This window comes from Xiphophorus maculatus, chromosome 14, assembly GCF_002775205.1.
Source record: "Xiphophorus maculatus strain JP 163 A chromosome 14, X_maculatus-5.0-male, whole genome shotgun sequence".
Classification (NCBI taxonomy): Eukaryota; Metazoa; Chordata; class Actinopteri; order Cyprinodontiformes; family Poeciliidae; genus Xiphophorus; species Xiphophorus maculatus.
In genome coordinates, this window is record NC_036456.1 from 22,931,163 (window position 1) to 22,954,069 (window position 22,907).

At 37.1% G+C, this 22,907-nt stretch overlaps 3 protein-coding genes across 4 annotated transcripts; all 3 read left to right on the forward strand.

Moving 5' to 3' along the window:
- The first annotated feature begins 21 nt into the window (after positions 1–21).
- Positions 22–2,426, forward strand: LOC111611231 (ladderlectin-like). The gene is made up of 6 exons (XM_023347107.1): positions 22–105; positions 180–291; positions 818–924; positions 1,087–1,221; positions 1,300–1,411; positions 2,054–2,426. The coding sequence occupies exons 2-6, from the start codon at positions 216–218 to the stop codon at positions 2,128–2,130; spliced, it is 507 nt and encodes a 168-aa protein (XP_023202875.1). The 5' UTR covers positions 22–105; positions 180–215; the 3' UTR covers positions 2,131–2,426.
- Positions 2,427–10,042: 7,616 nt separating this feature from the next.
- Positions 10,043–19,317, forward strand: LOC111610771 (butyrophilin subfamily 1 member A1-like). Its single transcript, XM_023345627.1, has 6 exons — positions 10,043–10,196; positions 13,333–13,683; positions 13,769–13,982; positions 16,261–16,325; positions 16,632–16,748; positions 17,059–19,317. The coding sequence occupies exons 1-6, from the start codon at positions 10,151–10,153 to the stop codon at positions 17,676–17,678; spliced, it is 1,413 nt and encodes a 470-aa protein (XP_023201395.1). The 5' UTR covers positions 10,043–10,150; the 3' UTR covers positions 17,679–19,317.
- Positions 19,318–21,077: 1,760 nt separating this feature from the next.
- LOC102229444 (type-2 ice-structuring protein-like) lies at positions 21,078–22,907 on the forward strand. Of its 2 annotated transcripts, none has more exons than XM_023345897.1 (6): positions 21,078–21,119; positions 21,190–21,287; positions 21,468–21,577; positions 21,688–21,822; positions 21,907–22,018; positions 22,535–22,907. In XM_023345897.1, exons 2-6 carry the CDS (start codon positions 21,227–21,229, stop codon positions 22,600–22,602), a joined length of 486 nt encoding a protein of 161 aa, XP_023201665.1. In that variant the 5' UTR covers positions 21,078–21,119; positions 21,190–21,226; the 3' UTR covers positions 22,603–22,907. The 2 variants fall into 2 exon arrangements, with proteins under 2 accessions (XP_023201665.1, XP_005814029.1); XM_005813972.3 differs by having other exon boundaries at positions 21,086–21,119; positions 21,202–21,287.

Genomic DNA, 22,907 nt, shown 5'->3' on the forward strand with positions numbered 1-22,907 from the left:
CAGTGTCATTTCCTCATGTTGTGTCAAGATTAGAAGCTCTATAAATATCCAGTGATTCTACAGTGAAGGCAGAAGGTGCTAAGAAGACAGATCATTCTTCATCAGGTTTGCTGATCAAATTTCTGCTCATCTTTCTTTTGACATGTTTGAATATTATTAACATGTATGCTTCATTTCAGTTTGCCTCCAGCTTGCCTCATCACTAGATCTCCATCATGAAGTTGTCGGCTGTTTTCCTTCTTGTTTTCTCCATGATGGCTCTGACCAGTGGTGTCAGGTACTTTCATCGCGGTGAGTATTTATTTATTATGAAGCCCTGGTTAAGTTACTAAAACACAGAAACACAAACTAACTAGTTTAAAGTATCTACAGTAACTTCCTTATACACACATCATGGTTATGGCCAGGACAAGTGTAACTGGTTTTCCTGTCATTGAGGGAGTTAGCTTTTTAAATAAATGTAATGTTGAGTCATTAAGATTAATCCCACATACACTATGGGTGTGCTGATAAATCAGCAGACATCTAAAGATCATCCACTGTCCTCTTCTGCTCTGCCATGAGAGATTTGACTGAGAAACCCGTCCAGCAGGTCATGTTTGCTCATTTTCATTAAAAAATGGTCACCCTTTTGATGCCAACATAGTGACTTTTTTGCTATATTTAGCAACATTTGAAACAAATAATAATAATAAGAGTTTGCTAAAATTGGAATCAACAGGTCAGACTTTTTAAATGTTGATGAGTCAGTGAACTGTAATCAGTGCACCTCTGACATACAGCTCTTGACTGGAAGTCTGCATTTGTTTGTCATCAGGACGATTTTACTGGCGGCATTTCAGGATCTGTCCTCATGGCTGGACTAAAATCAACGGTCGCTGCTTTCGCTATGTTGCCACACCCATGACTTGGGCGAATGCTGAGGTGATTTCCAACAAGAATGTTCTCTTAATTTCTTTTGCTATCTTTTATTTCACTTTTCTTGATCAACAAAACCAACTAATACCTCAGAAAATTGCTAAAATAATTGTCTACTGCTCTTCACTATTCTCATTAAACACTACACCATTATTTGTTTTTCTGTAGAAAAACTGTCTGTCTATGGGAGCAAACCTTGCATCAGTTCACAACGCGTACGAGTACCGCCGCATTCAGGCTATGATACGTGCAGGAAGTTGCAGTTGCAGAGAAGCATGGCTTGGAGGCTCTGATGCACAGCAGGTATTTTTGCCAGTTCACTTTATTGTGTATTTTGTGAAACCCTGAATGAAATGTGTCATCTGCTGAACACTATTCTAGGAGAGAACCTGGTTGTGGAGCGATGGAAGTCCTATGAGGTACACAAACTGGTGTCGAGGAGAGCCTAACAATGCTGGAGGCACCCAGCACTGTTTGCAGATGAACTGGTCAGGTAAAGGAAAATATCACACGTCTGTTTTTTCAGTTGATAAAAGGTCTTGTGGGTGAAAAGCTTATTTACTCTGCATGTAAACGTTTTCGCAGACACACATCTGAAGTTAAATCAGACAGAAAACAGAATTACCCAAATTATTTCCAATTGCTACATTGCAAGAAAAACTAAATATTTCTCTGAGATGTATTTGTAATTTTTTTTCTCATTCAGATGTTTTCATTCATTTTGGTCAGTATCAGGGATAAATGTCTTTTAAACTGTATGAATCTTTAGGTTTTCTGACCAAAATGTGTAAACTTCTTAATTTGAAGAAAATTACAAAAATGGTCTCTCAAATGGTTTAGTTTTCTGGCATTTATTGAAAAGAAATAATTCTAGTAACTAACTTACATAAAAAAAGTTAAGTTTGTACTTATTTAGCTTCAGACAAGATACAAATTGTGTATGTGTTTTCATTTGGTATGTATACGTCTGGTTTTAACTGTACATTTACTGTATCAACAGCAGGAGTTTATGCTCATTTTTTGTGGGAAGAATTTTCATTTCATCATCCTTTCCAATCATTTTCTTAATACTGCGTCGGTCACTTCAGGGTTTCAGTACGTGATGTTTGACTGATATTTGTTCTCTTGCTTTTAGGTGACAAGTGCTGGGATGACTTGTGGTGTAATCACAATCTACCTTCTATCTGCGTCAAGAGATTCCGAAGACGTTGAGGTTCCCAAAGAGGCCTGATGTGTAAAACAGAACCAGTGGAGGATCAGTGCTAGGTGTTTCTGTTTACCTGCCTTTCTGCAGCTTCATAGAAAACCCAAAAGATATTTCTGCTTCTTTACTTCATATAATTTCTCTCTTTACTGCAAACTAAGGAACGAAGCGATAAGCAAACAGCAGCTGGATCGTCTCTCTTTAATAAGAGCAGACTGAATGAGTTATAAGAAAAAATTATCTATGCAAAACTTTCTTCTATTCTTTGGCCAAGCAAAAATAAAATTTTGAGGAATCAAAACAAGATGGTGTGTGGTTTATTCTGTCTTTGTGTTGTTCTGATGTTTCTATTATTTTTAACACAATCATAAATGAGTTATTAAAAAACAAACATCACCTTATAACAAAGAACGTTTCACATTCTCAATATACAGTATTTCTGTGTGAAGGTGATTTATTGTTCAAGCATAAAAAAATGTTTTCTTGTATAACATTTCATATTCGCATACAAATTACTTTTTTAGATTCATACAACTTTTAAGTTTTGTCCGCAAACATTTTCCTCTCCCATCTTCACCCATGTAAAATGTCATAGATGTAATATTTGCACTGAATCCCTATGCAAAGAAAAATATTTCAAATATATATTTTATGATTCAGAAAAATTAGACAGTGTCTAACACAATTCAAGGTTTCACATCATCTGCATTACTCTAATGACAACTTTCTAGAATATTCTCCAGTTCGTTTGAGATGCCACGCAGACAAAGCTACTTTAGGTCATATATTTTGGTGTTGTCAACTATTAAACAGCTTTTGGGGAACTTCTTTCTTTGTTGTCCGGAAGGTTTGCCCGACGCAATAGCTTCTCCACATTAGCACAAATTTAAAGCAACAGCATTTGCCTCATTAATGGCTCACAGACTCAATCTTCTCCAGAGGAAGTCTAACAAGCCCCCAGCTGGACTACAGAGATGATATCCATGCTACACTTAGACAAAATAAGGAATACCAAAATGGGATGCTATGAAAAATTCAGAGAGACCTGGTCTTCATTGGCTGAATTGGTAAAAACATTTCAAAGACTATTGGTAGTCTGTGCCTTTAGTGGCTTCAATGCATATATTTGTACTATGGAGGTACCTGCCCCTTTGAGCCCTCTCTTTTATTTATTGATAAATGTATATATACACATTTATATACATTTATTTATATTAATTTTCTCTGTTGCTCGGATTTCATTCTCTCAGAAAGACTGAACACGGGGTTTCTTTGTTTATGTTTTGTTAATATCTTATCTAACTATATTTTACTCCTTAAGGTTATTTGAAAAATATACAAATAAGGTAAAAAAAAAAAAATCTTATCTTGTCTGTCTTGTTTGAAATTTGGAATAAAAGTAAGCGCAGAGTTAAAATGCATATTAAAGCATATGTGGCGTTTGAACTATTAAAATGGCAGCTAAAAACATTTTTAGAGGAGATCTGAAATGTGTGGATCTGAGCTTGTGATCGGCTCTGGTCTCTAATCCCAGAGAAAAGTCTTAATATCACTGTAAGTAAATTTCTTTCCACTCTTCTTTGCAAAAATGTTTTCATGCAACTTTATTAGGTTTTCAAGTATGAACGGCCTGGTTAAAGTCACACTTCATAAAATGATCCAGGCCCAGGCCAGAAATCATAGTTGGTTTGCTCTTTGACTAGGCCACTCCAGTACCTTTGCTTTGTTAGTCTTTAAATCATTTCTGCTGTGTAGTTTAGTTGGATGCTTTGGATTCTTGCTTTGCTGGAAAATAAATATTCTCTGAAGCTGTAGTTCTTTTGCAGATTAAATAAATTATCATCCAGGATTTTTTTATATTTTGATGCATTTATTTAACCTGTGCAATTATGTGGAAATACTGTGAAATTGCCCCGAGTTGTAACAAAATTAGAAGTATCCAGTGATTCCTCAGTGAAGGTAGAAGGTGCTGGCTGGCTAAGAAGAAGGATCATCCTTCATCAGGTTTGATGACCAATTTTCTGCCCATCTTTTTTTCGACACATTTGAATTTTAGTAACATGTATGCTTTACTTCGATTTGCCTTCAGTGTGCAAATTTGCATCATCGCATCATCTCCATCATGAAGTTGTTGGCTGTATTCCTCCTCTTTTTCTCCATGTCGGCTAAGAGCAGTGGTGACCGTGAGTGTTTTAAGTATAATGACATTATAAAGTGACTAAAACACAGAAACACAAATTAACTCCAGTTTCAAATATCTACAGCTCTCCAGATTATGACTCTGCTGACAAACATTGTTTGGTGTTTTTTTTTTTTGTTGGCTCTAGTGGTCTGTTATTTTAAAGTAGTTTGACAAGAAACAGGGTAATGAGAGAGGAGGAAGACATGCGGCAAATATCGCCAGGCCGGGAATCGAACCTGTGACCACTGTCACGAGGACCAAGGCCTCAATACGTTGGTCGTGCTTTGCCCCCGCCTCACCACAGCACCACATATTTGGTGTTTTTTGACATTGTTTCCTAAGTGTGACTGCTTGGAACCCCAAATCTGATCCATAGTAAATACGACATACCTTATTGTAGTACACTTTACTAAAACACATACTTTTTCTTCAGTATATTTCATAGATTTATTATTTTATTGAATTCACTGTTCCTTCATGGACCATAACACATCATGGTTATGGTCTGCACAAGTGTCACTGGGTTATTTATTGTCCTCGAGGGATTTATCTTTTTTAATAAATGTAATGTTCTGTCATCAAGACTAATGCAACATACACGAGGGGTGTGCTGATAAATTAGCCAGCCGGTAAATTCACCCCAATTTTCTTAATTTTGGGAGATCTGTGATCTGTTGATACTTACAGAAGAAACCGATATTTTCCACCTCTCCTATCTAGGCCTAAAGGTCAACCACTGTCCTCTTCTGCTCTGCCAGGTCTGTCAGAGTCAGCAGGTCATGTCTGCACATTCGCATTAAACAATAATCACCCTTCTGTTGACTTTCTTGGTATATTTAGCAACATTTCAGACAAAAGGAAAAAAATCAGAATCACGACAGGCGTCTGAAAGATGGTGATTGGCAATCGGACAGAAAACTGTAATCAAGGCTCTGATGCACAGCAGGTATTTTTGCACCTATGCCTTATGTGTTATGCATTTTGTGAAACATTGAATGAAATGTGTCATCTACTGAACACTTTTCTAGGAGGGAAATTGGTTGTGGAGCGATGGAAGTCCCATGCTGTACAAAAACTGGTGTTGAGGAGAGCCTGATCATTTTAGAAACAGCCAGCAGGTGTACTGTTTATAGATGAACTGGTCAGGTAAAGAAAATATCACGGCCATTTTTTCAGCTGGTATCAGGACTCCTGGGTGAAAAGCTATTTACTCTACATGTAGACATTTTATTTGACCTTCACATACAGTTGACCTGCATTTGACCCAAGTCATTCAGCTTAAGACAGATATCCCTGATACTGAATAAACTTATGTAAATTTCTGGATTGGATGAAAAATGTTCTGGCTAAGTTTTCTGGTATTTACCAAATAGAAATAATTTTGGTAATCCTAACAAGTTTGGTCTGATTTAACCTCAAAGAGTAGGAAAAAAAAATTGTGTTTTTATTTTGCGTATGTAAATATCTGGCTACATCTGTAAATTTACTGCATTAACAGGAGCTTATATTAATTGTTTTTGGAGAAAGATACTGCAAACAGTTAGGCCCTTCAACAGTTAATAATCAGGACAAAGTATCTGACATAGCGTAAAATGGAGGGGAGAAAAATTATATAAAATTTCTATGAGATTTCAAAATAAAGCTTTAAAATCTTACAAATCATTCAAGAAGAAGATGGAAAGTCAGTGGAAAACATGCAAAGCAGAAATGTGAGTGTGTAAGTCCGCCCAGAGGTGGAGAATAGATAGTGTTTGAAAGGTGAGAAGATAAAGAGTTAGAATGTAAAAACTGCATAAATAAGATCTGGTTTGAAAGTGAGGTCATGCAGAGGAACAGGGGGATTCTCCACTGGCAAAGAAAGAGCTGAAATGTTCAACTTTGAGCATTAGATGGCGCAGTGTGAGAATAATTTAGGCGATATATTCTGGGTCACACAGTGGATGTGTGTGTTGTTTTTATATTCATTGTGATAAATGATAATATTGTTGTTTTGAGACCATTTTCAAGTAATATTATGGTAATGACATAATAATGCAAGAACATATTCTCAAAGATCAATAAACTTGAAATTCTGATGAACATTTATCACTGGAATTGGAAGACATTTTAAATATCCAAAATAAACAAACATACCAACAGAAATGACAAATGAAATGAACTGTAGATTCTCTAAAGAAAATTGAAATTCATAAAAATGGGCAAGTTGAGACCAAAGCACCAGACTAAAGACTTTTGTCGTAGAAAGATAGAGAAAGAAAGAGAAAAACAATTAATCATGCAAATGGAAAAAATCTACAAACTGAAAAAAATCTAAATCTGTTAGGCTAAATCTAATTAACCAAACTTGTTGCACACCTGGTGTGGGTCTGTTCAGGAGTGACCAATCAGCTGCCAGGCAGGCAAACGGCAGAAATGTGTGGAAGGAAAAAGGGCGGATCCAGAAACCAGGCTAAGAGGTGAGGACAGCCTGAAGGTCAGGAGGTCAGGAGACTCACATGGAGACAAGCTGACTAACATAACATGGTGCCCGACCCAGCAACGGAAACAACAGGGCGGCAGGGAAAACTCTGCACGTGTCATGAAGTCCTGTGTGGGAGTGTTCTCATGGCATTTTAAAGGTTCAGTTTTTAACGCGCTTTTTATTGAGTCCATTTCCTTTTTCTTCTTGTTGTTGGGAATAAAAGCAAAAGAAGACAGTGGTTGAGTTTTAGAGCTAATTTATTCTTTAAAACAAAGATATTTACATGTTTGGCACTAAAGTTTTTCTTAAATGTAGTATTAAGACAGAATGAACACAATGTGCCTGAAGGTTTGAACTGCACCAACCAGGTTGTGTTTTCAAGTTCATTTTTTTGCATGACAGTGACTGAAATGGGTCAAAGTTCAAACCAACAACTGCAGATGTTTGAAAGATAGTAAAGTCTACTCCAAAAGTTTGATTCAAACTTCACAAAAATATATTTAAGTTACTCTCTTCTACCAGATCACAAACCAAACATTAGCTGTGGAATAATATTTTAGTTTAAGACAAAACTGTGGGGTCTGTCTGAGCTGATGTGACATCAGAGTTTCCCCAAGAAACTTTAGCGACCGAAGCAAGATTTTGTGTAGAAAAACAATATTCACCAAAACACAAATCATCTGTAAACCGAAAATATTCAAAATATTCTGACCTGATCAGTTGGCGGATACGGGCAGTGATGCGTTAATGAGGTCCGATTAGATGGACGCGACAGGAAGAGCGTTTGGTGGCGCTGCAGGACGTCCAGCCGTGAGATTTAAATCTCTCAATAATCCATCTGAAGAGACAAAAATTAGTGTGATTCCAGAAATAAAAGTAAAGACATAAGAAATGTTTTATTCATTATTCATTGTGTATTTTACCTGTTCAGTACACTGCAACAACACAAACTCCTGTGATCTAATTTCTACTGCAAATATTTTAGTACACTTGAAATACGACAAAACTAAATTACAAGTAAATTTTCAGCAGGAACTAGGAGCTTGTTTTAAGTAAATAATTCCTTAATATTGATGAAAAAGTACTTGGTCAATTTGCAGATTATTTCAATTATAACAAGATATTTTCCCATGTTCTAAGACTTATTTACTTAAAATAAAAAGTTATTATGATGCTAAGTTGACAATAATTATGCTTTGACCTACTTAGAGAAACTGGGATCCTCTCAGTTTTCATCATCAGCAGAGCAGAAGACTCCTCTTGTAAATGTTTGATCCATTTCTTGTTTTTTCTTCTTCACCCTTTTGCACAAACATTTAACACAGATGTCATTCACACAGTCCGAACTCCATCGTGCAATTCAGAAATCATTCTGTTTTTATTTGGTTTATTTCTTATTCACTGAGCGATTTTTACGTAACATTTCAGTTTTTCAATCATGGTTGTAAAAAATGTAATCGAATCAATAAAATGTGTAAGAATTTCTGATTCTGGATCCAATTTTTTGTGAGAAGGAAAATCTGACAGCGCAACAAATGTTACTGACATCACAGTGACGTAAAAGGCTACAATGTTAAGCAATGGCTGCTGTAATTTGTTGTCCATTATTTGCAAGCTGCATTACTTGAAGGCATATTTGCTTTTCTTTCATATTCTATATATTTTGGCACAGTTACAACCTAATGCAAATCAAATGTGTCACTTTGTACGGTGGCCGACAGGTGCAAATGCGCAGCAAAAGAGAAACATGCAAACAAAAAAAAAAAAACGCGCACAAATTAAATGCGGCAAGCAAAAAGCGAATAAAATGCAGCAAACAAAAAGAGAGACGCAAACAAAAAAGAAGACACCCCCGAATGAAATGCAGCAAACAAAAAGTGTTGAAAACGGAAGTGCTCCAAACCACTAGGGGGAGTCAAAGAAAATAGTATTCATTTCTATGGGACCAGATGCAAGATTCAGAGAGATAACTTTACTTTCTTTCAAATTTCTTTCTCTGAATCTTGCATCTGGTCCCATAGAAATGAATACTATTTTCTTTGACTCCCCCTAGTGGTCTGGAGCACTTCCGTTTTCAACACTTTTTGTTTGCTGCATTTCATTCGGGGGTGTCTTATTTTTTGTTTGCGTCTCTCTTTTTGTTTATATATATATATATATATATATATATATATATATATATATATATATATATATATATATATATATATATATATATATATATATATATATATATAATAAATCTTAGCGTGATTTAGCCTGGATTTGTCCTGCTGCTTTAATTTGTCCATATAAACCACACAGAATCATGTAATATTAAAAAGAACATCAGTAAAATCTTGCTCTTTTGCAAACAGGTTGTTTTGGGTCTTAGAAATGTGAAGATTTGTGCAAATTTGATGGTTTTGATTAACTTCCAATGTTCTCTGTAATTGAAAATGTTATTTTTGTGCTGTTTGAATTTATGGTTTATGTTCTGCCTTAATGCTAATGAGCTATAGGAGTAATATAATGTTCTCTGCTTGTCACCTGTCAGAGCTGATGTCTGCAGCTTCAAGAACCAGATGAATAAAAGTCACTTCTCAGCACCAGCCCCCTGCAGCCCTGCAAGGATAGGCCGGTATTGACAAAGGATGAATAAAAGGATACTTTCCTTAAAAATCTAATATTGTAGGTGTTTCTAAACTTTTAAGATCCACCCCTTATAATTCATTGTATGACACTGTTCAGTTGTGGCACATACTGCATGTCTTGCAAATCTTGTCCCGTTCGTTCATGTGTCTTATCTTTTACAATCATTTAATCACCTGCTTCCGGGTGGCGTGGGAGCTGGATTCTGTCTTTACTAGGCAAAGGGTAACAGTGGAGTTTGACTCATCCGGAGCCACTGTTCATATGGCAATTATGACTGGCAAGGTTTGGAGTTGAGTACACAGAGAACCAGTGCATGAACAGAGAGCATTTTTGGACTAATTCGTAAATACGTAAAAAAAACTAATCAATTTTATCTCCTCCAGGATTTGATTTATTCTTAAAGTAAAAAAAAAAAAATCCCAAGTCTAAATGTGTTTATGGTTCAGATACTCGACAAAGAGGGTTGAGACTAAATCACTATCATCTGTACTGCTTGATGTCAGTACAGACAAATCCAGTGAAAGTTTGAGAACAACATGTGAGCATGAGTCATATTTCTCTCTTCAACACTTCACAAATCTTCAACACGCCTCTGTCACAAGCAACGCCCACAAGAGAGAGAGATTTTCTGAATGAAGCTTGTTCAGATTCAAGTCAGATGTCGTCTTGAAAGCGTCTTAAGGGCTGCGTACAGATGTGGAAAGGTTTAGTTAAACTTGAGGGTTTTTTCTCATGAAAGCAGAGAATAGTGATGTATTTTTGTCTTTACTTTGTCCTGGGACTGCTCTCATCAACAGGTATGTGTAGAAGAAAGTTTGAAGTTATTTCCTCTGGATTTCATCTTAATGAGTTACAAATGTACCTAGACATGTCGAATGTGTTGTGGAACGCAGTAAACAGACAAAAATGCCATTTAAAGTGAGATTTTATTTCACTGGAACTATTGAAAGTTTTTAAAGTGGAGAAAGTTTTCTAGATTCTTGTTACATTCTGTGATTCAGTATAAACAGTTAAAGTTCAGCTGCTCCAATTTGTTTCTTTTAAACAAATACCAGTTAAAACCAGTTTAAATTGAACATGAAGTGAGGTTTAGGTTTGCTTGACGTGTTGAGTCATTGTGTGGAATGCTTTTATTTAATGTCACACTGATCCACGTCAGACGGGATTTCCAACTTCCGTTAACTGATCTGCTTTGGCTCCAACATTCAGGCTCAAGTTCAACACTTTTGTTTATTTTAGTTATCTCTCTGTCTCATTTGCTCGTAATAATAGTTTGTTCAGTGGTATCTGGTGTCAGACAGGGTTACAGAAGCAGGTGTTGATACGTGATTTTGAAATGTAACAAAGGATAACAGAGCCTTGTGGCAAAGACTCATTGCTGCTTGAAATATTGTGAAATATTTTCTCTTTTAAAAATTATCTTAAGGTTGTTTAGTAGTGCAGCTGCTGCCTTTTAGCAAGAGGGATCCAGGATTTCCAGTCTGGGGTTTTCATGCATGGAGTTTACAGGCAGTCATGGGTTCCCTCTGGGTGTGCTGGCTTCCTCCATTCTTCCATTAATCCAAAAACATGACTGTTAGACTAGTTGGGTCCTCTAAATTAACGCTGAGATAAAGGAGAATGTAAATTACCATTTATTGTGTGTGTGTGTGGGTGTGTGTATGGATGGATGCGTGCCTCTGGGTGTGTGTGCACGTGTGTGGCCCTGTGACGGACTGACCTTATTTCTTGAGTGCACCCAACCTTTAGGCCAATGATTGCTGGAGAAAGGCACCAAACACAGCAACCCTGCAAAGATAAAGCATTCTAACTTTGCAGGGCCCAGCCAACTCACAGAACAGACTTAATACAAAACATTACAATAGTTTCCAGAATAACCTTTTAATTTGTACTTCTGGCTGTGTTGTGCCTCGTTAATGCATGATATGCTACAGTTCCTGAGCATGCTCAGTGTGGAGAGAGATAGAGATGTATTATTGGTAGTTCGTACTACTCATGCTCTCATGCTCTCTCTTATAAACAGAGAGAGCATGAATGACGTCTGTGTTGTGTCTTAACACGGTAATGAAACTGACGACAGTTTATTTTTGACAGTCTGGAAGATTTATTTGCTTGATCCATTCAAGTTGCCGAGTTGTGCAACTGAACCAGCATTCCTGACTCTCAACAGGTCCCACCTAACCTAACCTCAGTGCTAATGTAAATCAGAGACGTGAGCTCTAAGGTCTAACATACAGACATAAAAACATTTTCTGAACCACATTCATTGTTGATGATGTTTCAACAGGAACTTCTGGTATTGAGGGGAAGAGTATGGCAAAGCTTGAAGTAGAAAGAAGCAGCTATTTGCAGACTAGTGTGTTTGGGCTTGTGGTTGTCACTCTGATGAAGGCCACAAGCTGAAACACGTTGGTCTGCAAATAAAGCCGGTTTTTAGTTTTAGTAACTTCAGGTGCTGCTGGAGTTTTCCCTTCAGCAGATCTTTGACCCTCTCTGCTCATCAAAAATGGCCAAAACATTTTTGGATTTCAGGTTCCTGTTTCCTGTCTGGTCATAAACTGTGTGGACTGTTCTGATGTACATTATACAGCACATTATTTGAGGTTAAGCATCACAACTGAAGGGAATTTCAGATGTAGCTATTCTAACATGACTCCTGTAATATATATATTTTGAATAAATATTAAACTATATGTGTATTATTTTATTCTCAAACAGTATTAAGTATTCTGTGTTTTTATTGCACAGAAATCTGTTAGATTTACAACTCAATGATTAATGTAAACTCAAGAACCTGCTGTGAGTTAAGTTGATGTATGAATTGGAATAGAACAGGAATTCTCTAGTTGTCCCACAATGGGAAAATTTCTGTACAACAGAACCAGCGTGACAGGAAATCAGCACAAAAAGATTCATACAAAGATATACATATACAAACACATGACAATAAAAATATTGTTACAGCAAGGACAAGATTTGAACATAAATATTATATAGCTATGAAAAGTAGTACATCCCAGTCCAACATAATGAGCAACTCAGTAGGTTAATTTTATTTTATTGCACAAAGTGTGCATGTCAACTAATTAAATCAACATTCCTTTCATATCTGTAGTGATTTTAATGACCCTGAAACGTCAACAACTACGGGAATTTCCCTTCACATTCAATTACACTATAGAATGCAGCCAAGACTTTGAACATGACATTTGTTCATGATCATAACATTATTTCCTGAGTACATCTGTTTCAAAGTTGCACAACATTCAAAATCTTACGGTTATATCTTGTAAACAGAGAGAGCATGATTCACGTCTGCGTTGCGTCTTAAGACGGTACTGAAACTGACAGTTTATTTTTGACAGTCTGGAAGATTTATTTGCTTGATCCAGTTGCCAGGCTGTGCATGTGAACCGTACCTTTAGGAGTGGAAAAGTTTAATCTGCTTGTAATGTGACCACACCTTGAAAGAGCTGCAAACCTGCTGGTTTTATCTTATGCACGCACAAGTTATTGTTTTTACTTTGTCCGAGCAAGTTGTCTGAATCATGGGGCAAATATGTCTGCTTCTTCTCACTTGATGGGAGTGTCTTCTGTGCAAAAAAGTGGGTTGGGTTCAGAGGGCTCTGAGGAAAGTATAGGATTGCAGAATCACATGAAGAAAGAATCACGTGAAGCATCTGCAGAGTTTCGTCAGAAACCTGGTTGCCTTTGCATTAAGAGTCAAATCAGTTTTTGTGATTAAAACTGAAAATCTCTAAGAACTGGGGGCAGGAGTTTTAAAAGGAGAGAAAATATTTTTCTGTCATTTTGTCATAATTTACTAATAATCTACTACTTTTATTTTAACCTAAACAATATTTATTTCACACACACATCGTTTGTGAAATTAAAACTTTTATTGCATTTTACATCCTTAATCGTGTCTTGCAGGTTGTTTCTCTGTGAATCTTAACCCCCAGAAGGTCGTGGCCTTTGCAGGAGAGAATGCCATCCTACCCTGCAGTTTGACAAACTCTGGCAGCGATGATTTGCCAACAGTGGAGTGGTCCAAGGAAGGCCTGAAGCCGAACGTGGTCTTCTTGTACCGCAATGGCTTTGAGACGTTTGAGATGAAGAACCTGGCCTTTGAGTTCAGGACGAGTCTCTTCATGAGAGAGGTGAAAAACGGGAACGTCTCACTGAGGATCGCCAATGTGAAGCCATCAGACGCCGGGATCTATCAGTGTCTGATCATCCAAAGGAACGGAAGCAGAGAGGCTACCGACGTGCAGCTGGTTGTTGGTATGACAGCTTCAGTTAGCCTTTTCTGGTAGGCTCAACATTTTCCAAATTAATACTGGATTTTAATGTTTGCTAATTTCCCCAGCTTTAGTGTCTGACCCAAGGCTTTCAGTGGATTCTGACCAGAACCAGAGAGTGACGGTGGCCTGTGAGGCGACCTGCTGGCTGCCGGCTCCGCTGATGGAAATTGTGGATGAAAAAGGGAAGAACATCACAGACACTGTGGAGATACGAAGAGCAGATCCCACTGAATGTTACACAGTGAGGCAAACGGCCATCGTGCAAAGTCATACAACCAGGTAACAGAACAAGTCTTCATGTTTTCTTCTGTTTCTGCCTTTTTACTCAACTCTGGGCAAGAAAGTCATGATTTATTTTAGTTGGTTGGTCAGTGAACCAACCAACTATTCAATTATCTACCTGCTTACTGTTAAACATTACCAGCTACCTGCTTTTCTTTTCCTTACTTTCCAATTACCAGAACACAGAGCAAGATCTTGCTTCACAACAGAGTTACTGATAGGGAGCAAAGATTAAATTGGGAATAAAACAAAGAGATAAGAAAGAAATTAAAGTCAAAATTATTAGAATAGCACATTTCAGAAACAAGGCAGTTACATTAAAAAGACATAATGCAGTAACCGATTATGGAACAACCAATAAACATTCGATTTTGTGAAATGCCATCATCAAAATCATCAACCAAATTCACATCAAGTATCAATAATCAATATTCTGTTTACTATGAATCAAAGGCCCCTCTAAACAGGTGGAGTTTTTAGCCTTGATTTAAAGGAAATCAGTGTTTTGGCTGTTTTGCAGTTTTCTGGAAGTTTCTTCCAGATTTGGGGTGCAAAGACACTGAATGCTGCTTCTCCATGTTTGGTTCTGGTTCTGGGGATGCAAAGTAGACCAGAACCAGAAGATCTGAGAGGTCTGGAAGGTTGATAAAAATGGCTTTTAATGTATTTTGGTGACAAGTCAAATTTTAGAATGGAAATTATCTACCTGGTCAAGATGGAGCCGAGGAGGAAGAGTAGATTTGATGAAAAGTTTCAGCTGTGTGGTCCATAATTGTTGTAATTATGTAATGTGTCATTATGTAATGATGGCACCCTTTGAATTTTGTTGTCCTTGTGACAATGACAATAAAGATTTATCTTATCTTATCTTAATAACATCCGTTTTGCTATGTTATGTCCAGCATCACTTACAGACACTGGGAACAAGAGTCAAATTGACTTCATTATTTTCATCCAACCATGTTCCTGTTAGAAGTGATGAAGTCATGAACTAAAAGTCATTTTGCTGATATTATATTTAGCAGAGCCAGTTTAAGTGACTTGGTGGTAAATAATTCTTCAGATCGAGGTTGCTTTAGCCAGAGGAAAAAAATCTGAGGTTTGATTCTAGACCACTGCCATGAACTTTTCTGACTTTTGTTCATTTTCTGTTGGTAAATCAGACAGAGATTCTCTGAATCGCACCACCAGGGAACCAGATGCATTCTGGGGGAAGACCTGATTATCCGTGACAATGCAAAGAGCATCACTACACTTTGTGATTGTCGCGTGTGAAAACCATAAAACCATTACAAATGGTTGAAGGAAACACAATGATGCAATTCTGCCACCTGCTGACGTCCAATAGCAGCTGCAGCTGAAAGAGTGAAAATATTTCAAGATATTTTTTGTCATTTTATTGATTAACTCGGAAAATGAACCCTAAAAATTCAGCATCTCAGAACATAAGAATGTTGTGAAAAAGTTAACTATTAATGTCACACACTTCTCAGCTAATTAACTCAAATCAGGTCTTGAGCCTCCAGAAAATGGTAATTGTCTCCCTCCACAGAAAAGGGAAAAGAATGGTGGCTTTTCACAGAATGATAAGATAAGATAAGATTTATTGTCATTGTCATCAACAGATTACAGATTGAGATTTGCTCGACTCGAGTTAAGATGCAGGTTATGTGTACATACATAATATACAAAGATAAAGAAATGAATAGTACAAAATAAGAAATAAATAGATATCAGAAGATGGTTGCAGCGCCTGGAGATGTTGCAACAGAGTTTACATTTTTAACAAAGTGGTGTCAAGAGCAGAAGTTCTTATGCCTCTGAATTTAGTGCCATGATTGCCATCTGGATTCCAATGCTGTATCCAAGCATAGTTAAAGAAAGTTGAGTGGAAGAAAAAAAGTGTGCACCAGAAACAGTGATGATTGCAGCCTTAAGAGTGTTAAATGTGTTAGGTGTTAGATCCTGAACATTTTATGAAAAAAGTGTAACAAATAAAGTTGTTGAGGGTTCAAATACTAACAAGCCTAAAATAAGTCAATATGGCCTTTCTGTGTCTGACCACTAGAGGGAGCTCAAAAGCAGTCATTAGGAATCTGCCAGAGTTTTAGAAATGTTGGGAGATTAATGTTATCATCTGTTTAATGTTCTTTAAATGGATAATAACAAGTGCAAGACAAAGTGTTAGCAGGAGTGTTCATAATGACACAAAAACTATAGAAAGAACTATAAGCATAAAAGATAAATATATTTAAACACTGATTTGTGTTAACAGGATTGTCTGCAGAGTCAAACAGCCACAGACGAACCAGAGCAGAACTGCAGAAATCCTCCTTTCAGGTACAAAGCTGACTTCTCACTTTATGGTTTAACTAAATCTAATTAAAATGTTATATTTCATTATAGTCACATTGTTTAACTATTCTGTATTCTACATGTATCTTGTGATCTAACATTTTATTGGAGAAAAAATTATCTTACTTTAAACAACATAACATAAAATGCAAAACAGGCTAAAATGCTTTACACCAAAGATCATTCAGTGATGCTGGAACAAACTTAGGTTCCTCTTGCGAACGGATTTAATTGTTGATTAAATTTTTAGCAGTTCCTATGAATGTTGAACTTTCCATATTGTTGTTTCAGCTCAGTGGATGAGGTCCAGGCCCTTCAAGCTCGCTGTCTTCTCTGTTGAAGTGATAGCTGTAGTTTGCTTTCTTGGACTTTGTGTCTGTGGCGTCTGGTCGGCATGTTCTAAATATGGTAAATCTGAACTTTATTCCATAAATTAAACAATCACATTTTAAAAGGAGATCGTTAATGCAGCAGTTGTTTGGGTACAAACAAGCAGAACTGACATTACAACTGGAAACTCAAGATTTTAAATGTAGAATATGGTTTTTATTCCCAGTCTAATTAACGCCTTTTATAAGGAGATAAAATTTATCTCCTTTTATCTCCAATAAAAGAAGATTCCACGCCTATGAATAATTGTCATCAAAGGCATCTTAAACTAAGTTTGTTCTTTGGAAGTTGATGTGAATCCTGATTATTTTTGTTTTGGTCTCTATAGCTGAGTGGAAGCAGCAAACCCAAGGAATTTCATTGGATCATGAATTAACAGGAGTTGCCTGCGAAGGCACTCTCCTAAACCCACCAAGTGAGACTGATGAGGTCGACAATACAGCAAACAGGATCATCGAGAATATGAAGAAAGAGTTGGCCGATCTCAAGTTAGAGAACAGCAAGAAAGACCAGGCTATCCTTAAACTGTTGGTGAAAATCCAATCCATGCCTGCTGCTCCCAAAAACAACCAGCCAGGAAATTCCCCTGAGTTCTCACTGGATTACCCACAATTCTTCAGGTCTTCAGACCACAACTTGGAGAACAGAGAGGTTTTTGTAACAACACAAGACTCCTCAAAACTTCTAATCTCCCAAAACCAAAGTGGGAATCTCGGTCTTGGCCACACAAAACACAAAGTTGTCCGTAATCACAGCTGTCCAGCTGTGTGGACTTCAGCACCTGTGGTCCGAAGGGACGAGGAAACCGTTTCCCCTCCACAAATGGTTCTCTGCACCGACGCGCGTCCGAAAGCTCGGCTGCTTCAACGCAAACACTCTTTAGGGTTTCTTCCGTCTTTTCGTTCCAGAAACATTTACTTTCCTCTCCCTCGTTTATCAGAGCAGTGAAGAGCTTTTCAGCAAATAAGTCAAATATTTCTTAGTCAAAGTTTACCTCTAAAATGTAGTTCTTATGTTTTACAAGAGGATCAACTATGAATTCATAAGGACGACTTTGATACAGTAAATAGAATATATATTTTTGCTATGTGATAGTTTATTGTAAGATAAATCACAATGCAGTCAAGAAGGGAAAATGCTGGAGTGGATTTTCCTGCTGAATTTCTAGAATTAGAATAAAATAGAAACAGAATAGAATAGAAATTCCTTCTTCCAGAGAGGCAATTCTGGTGCAATTGGAAATTAAAGCTGGTACATTCACACAAAAATAAGAATATAAAAATGCTTAAAAGTGGAATAAAGAATTCTTTCTTAATGCAATTTAGATTTTTACATTTTTAACATTTTCCTCTGTAGCTTTTTCTTCTAAAAAATCTCTGATAGATATCAGAGTTCATCGTAGTGAAGATGAAACAGATTTCTCTAAAGTTTGTTCCTGTTGAAAGATGAAGATTAGAGACGAACAAAGACGGTTTCTTAATTTAAATATTCCCTCTTATGCACAGAGGTGGTTTCTGTCCTGCTGCAAAGACTTTGAATGTGTGCAACAGTTTATCTCTAAATACATTACTGTTTCATTGCTGGTTGTGTAATTTAATATTTAAAGTCTAACACTAGCTGGCTGGATGGAAATGTGAGAAATAATTTTTTTCTCAGGTTTTAAAAATGTTATGGAATGGATCAACTTTGTTTCTATTGTTGTTGCATCCAGTTTCATGTTTTTGTGCTCCTCTTTTTACAGTGCACACTTTTATTTTTATTTTATTGTTTGAATTAAATGCTGTTCTTTGGCAACATGTTCAGTTTCTACACGTTTCTGGGGTCTTCTATCTTTTTCTCTTCTCCTGTTTAATACTATAGGTCTGCATGTTCATGTAAACTGCTGTACTTGATATATTCATTTTGTGTTAAGCAGGTATGTGCATTTTTTTCTTTTTGTATATCTTTAAGTTTTAGAATAATTTTCACAAATGTGTGTTCATTTATTCAGAATGAAATGTAAATTGTAATTATCAAAACTGTTTTCTTGGGATATCTTGTGGTAGACAACAACTTTGTGCTTGAATGTAAAATATATTTATTTTCCACCAATGGAAAAGTGCAATGTCTTCATTATGAGCAGAATTAATCAAGCAGAAGGAAAACAAAGATGAGAAAAAGAACTAATAATTAACCTTTGCAGAACTCAATCAGCAAATAAAAACTTATGAAATTATTGAAACCTGCAGGAATCTTATGATGAATAAGATATTTAATCAAATAAAACTGAAACTGTGCTTGCGAGTTTCTTTATGTTGCTGTTTTCTCTAAATATGTTCCTTGGAGCAGCTGCAGGAAGAGGCTCCTCCTGTGTTTGTATCTTTGTGAATCCTGAACGTTTTACCTCAGGTATTATCATTTTATTCTTACTTTAGTTCACATTCAGCCTATAGATCATTGTGATTTTCTGTTTAAAGTGTTCTCTTCCTTACGTGTGTATGGCGGTCACTGCTGTCGGTTCAACTTTACGCACCTCCTAATTTAGTAACTACCTGTGAACAGTCGTATTTTGTTTTCTTGACAGTACTGACCGAGATTTGAACCGGGCTCAGACCTTTGATCAGATATCACATCTGGAACTGGGTTGTTAGATGTTTGGGTTAGAAGCTTTACAACCTCTGTTGTTTTTCCTGACTGCCCCCTTGCCTGTTCTTCTTTGACAATAAAAACAGGAGCTCATGTGAGAGCCGATCAGAATGCTCTGTAAAATTGTTCAGAGGAAGAATTGGCAGAGCCTTCTCCTTTTGCAAAAGCTCCACGTAAAATTCATATACGTTGTCTGTGGTTCTTTCTTTTATTTAGGTTCGAAAGGAAAATACCTATCATTTTACCTCAGGCTGAACTCATCGCCTTGGCGTTCACTGTGAGTCTTCTAGTCATCTGACATTTGGAAAGAGGAAACTGAATGTTGCTGTGATCAGACTTTTCTGACAGGTCAAAGGTCATCTGTCAAAAAAGTTTGATTAAAGGGATTACATTTACTTTTTTCCCAGACGCTAGAATTACCAAGTATTTCTTCTCTTTACCGTCTTATTGTTTGTCTTCTTCCACAGTTTGATTCCATGACACGTTTTCTGAAAGGCCAAGTCCATTACAGGTTGTGGTCGGATATGAGTTGAAAATCAACTCATAGTGATGAGTTGATTTTCAGAAAAGTTACAGCCACCAACTGACAAATGAACATAAAAAGCAGAACTTTTCAGTGAACATACCGATGCGGTCGCCACTGTCATTCTACAGCAGGGGTCTCAAACTCCAGTCCTGGAGGGCCGCAGTCCTGCAACTTTTAGATGTGCCTCTGCTGCACCACACCTGAACAGAATAATTAGGTCATTAGCAAGGTTCTGGAGAACTGATCTACACAAGGAGGAGGTAATTAAGCCATTTCATTCCAGTGTTTTGTACCTGTGGCACATCTAAAAACTGCAGGACTGCGGCCCTCAAGGCCTGGAGTTGGAGACCCCTGATCTACAGTACAATGTAAACTTCAGTAATGCTTCACTGCTGGCTGTGTTGCGTTCACGGGCCTGGGACTAAACGTAGATGCTCTCAGTCAGAGCTATGAGCTCTTTTGTTAAAAGTAAAAGTGTGATTGTTAAATACCCTCCACAGGTTTTGGAAGAAATGTGAAGCCATAATATCCATTTTACTTTTGAGGTAAAACTATAAAACAGTGGTGCCCAACATGGATCCTACATGTTTTAGTTCTCTCCCTTGTGGTAGTAACAACCTTTGCAGCATGTCAGCGTTCTTCTTAGGCCTCTAATGAGCCATCATTGGGTTCAGAAGTGCTAAACCAGGAAGAGAACATGGAGGATGCCGAACCTCCAGGACCTACTTTGGGTACAACTGACAGAAATTGAACACACTGACCACTGGCAGGTTCAGAACAGAACGGCCTTTTGGAAAATCTCCCAAACCATTTGGCCAATCCGCTCCTGATGCAGAGTCTCTTATCTGAGCTCCTTCAGCTTGGTCCTGGTTGTCCTGGTTTCCTCTCACACTACTCTCTTCTTCCAGAGTCACTCAGTCTGTGAGGATGACCTGAGAAGAGGCAAACGTTTATTGTGCTTAGTCTGAAGAGTTTATCTGCTTTTTGTCTTCTAAATAGAAATGTGAAGATAATTAGACGAAATGCACTCTGAACTATCACAAAAGGACTTAGTCACAACACTTTAACATCCTGTTGAACTAGATGTGAACTATCAGGTCATTTCTATAGAATTTCCATCCATCTAATTTCCTCATTTTGTGGATGTGGCAAGACTAAAAGCTCTATAAATAGCCAGTGATTCTGCAGTAAGGACTAAAGGTGCTGGCTGGCTGAGAAGACGCATCATTCTGCATCAGGTTTGCTGATGAAATTTCTTATCTTTTTTGCGCCTCTGTAATTTTACCTTAACATGTCTGCTTTATTTAGTCTTTTCTTCAGCTTGCAAATTTGCACCACCTGCACTATGAAGTTGTTGGCCGTGTTCCTCCTGGTTTCCTCTGTGGTCGTTCAGGCCAGTGCTAACCGTGAGTATTTATTAAATAAATCAAAAAAGCACACACTGAGTCATGTCCTATCAATGTGGGCATTATGTTTTAGAATAAATTTAATGTTGCACCACTTTGATGTTGTAATTTGTCACAAAATGAAGGTATTATCAAACTAATAAACTATTTAACTGGAAGCCTGCATTTGTTTTTCATCAGCATGTTTTGGCTCGATCCAGACATTGGTCAGCTGTCCTTCTGGCTGGACTCTGATCAACAATCGCTGCTTTCTCTATGTTCCCACTGAAATGACTTGGACTAATGCAGAGGTGATTTCCAACAACATTGTGCTCTTAGTTTCCACTGCTCTGTGTTATTTCACAGTTCTTAGTTAACCAAGTCCAGTCACTTCTTCATTTAGTTGTGTTTTTATCTGTAGAAAAACTGTCTGTCCATGGGGACAAACCTCGCATCAGTTCACAACATGAACGAGTACCGTCAGGTTCAGAATCTGATAAGTGCAGCAGGTTACGGGTCCAAACAAGCATGGCTTGGAGGCTCTGATGGACAGCAGGTATTTTTACCAGTACAATTTATTTGTGAAGTATTTTATAAAATATTGAATGAAATGAGTCATCTACTGAACTCTGTCTTGCAGGAGAAGACTTGGTTCTGGAGTGATGGAAGTCCGATGACCTACACAAACTGGTGTCTGAAGCAACCTGATAATAAAGGAGGAAAGCAGAACTGTTTACAGATGAACTATCCAGGTAAAGAAAATGTCACACCAGTCTGTTTTTCTGTAGGTTTCAGGACTCCTGGGTGAAAAGCTATTTACTCTGCATGTAAATGTTTTAGTTGACCTCCACATACAGTTGAAAGCAGAAGTTTACATTTGATCAAATTCATTCATTTCAAAAGATAGTTGTCCATGATAGTGACCAAATGTATGTAAACTTCTGAACTTAGAGAAAATTACAAAAGAAATCTCCAAAAGAAATTCTTGCTAAGCTTTATGGCATTTAGCAAATAGAAATACAATTCAAACTACCTTAAAACAAAAGAAGTTTGGTCCAGTTTAACTTCAGACAGTGTTTTTATTCTGTGTATATAAATGTCTGGTTACAATTGTCCATTTACTACATAAACAGCAAAAGCTTGTGATAATTTATTGTAGCAAATTAATTTAGTTAATCATCCTTTCCAATCATTTGTATGATATGTTGCTCAGGGTTATCATTATGTGATGTTTGACTGATATTTGATGTTTGTTGTCTTGCTCCTAGCTGCAAAGTGCTGGGATGACGTGGAGTGTCACATCCGTCGGCCTTCTGTCTGCGCCAAGAAAGGCTGAAAACTGTCAGGTTCCCAAAGAGGCTTGATGTGTAAAACAGAACCAGTGGAGGATCAATGCTAGGGGTTTCTGTTTACCTGCCTTTTTGCACATTAATAGGAAACCCAAAAGATATTTCTGCTTCTTTACTTCCTATAATTTCTCTCTTTAATGCAACCTAAGGAATGAAGTGACAAGCAAACAGCAGCTGGACCGTCTCTCTTTAATAAGATCAGACTGAATGAGTTATAAGAAAGAATCATCTAAGCAAAACTTTATTCTATTCTTTGGCCAAGCAAAAATAAAACTTTGAGAAATCAAAACAA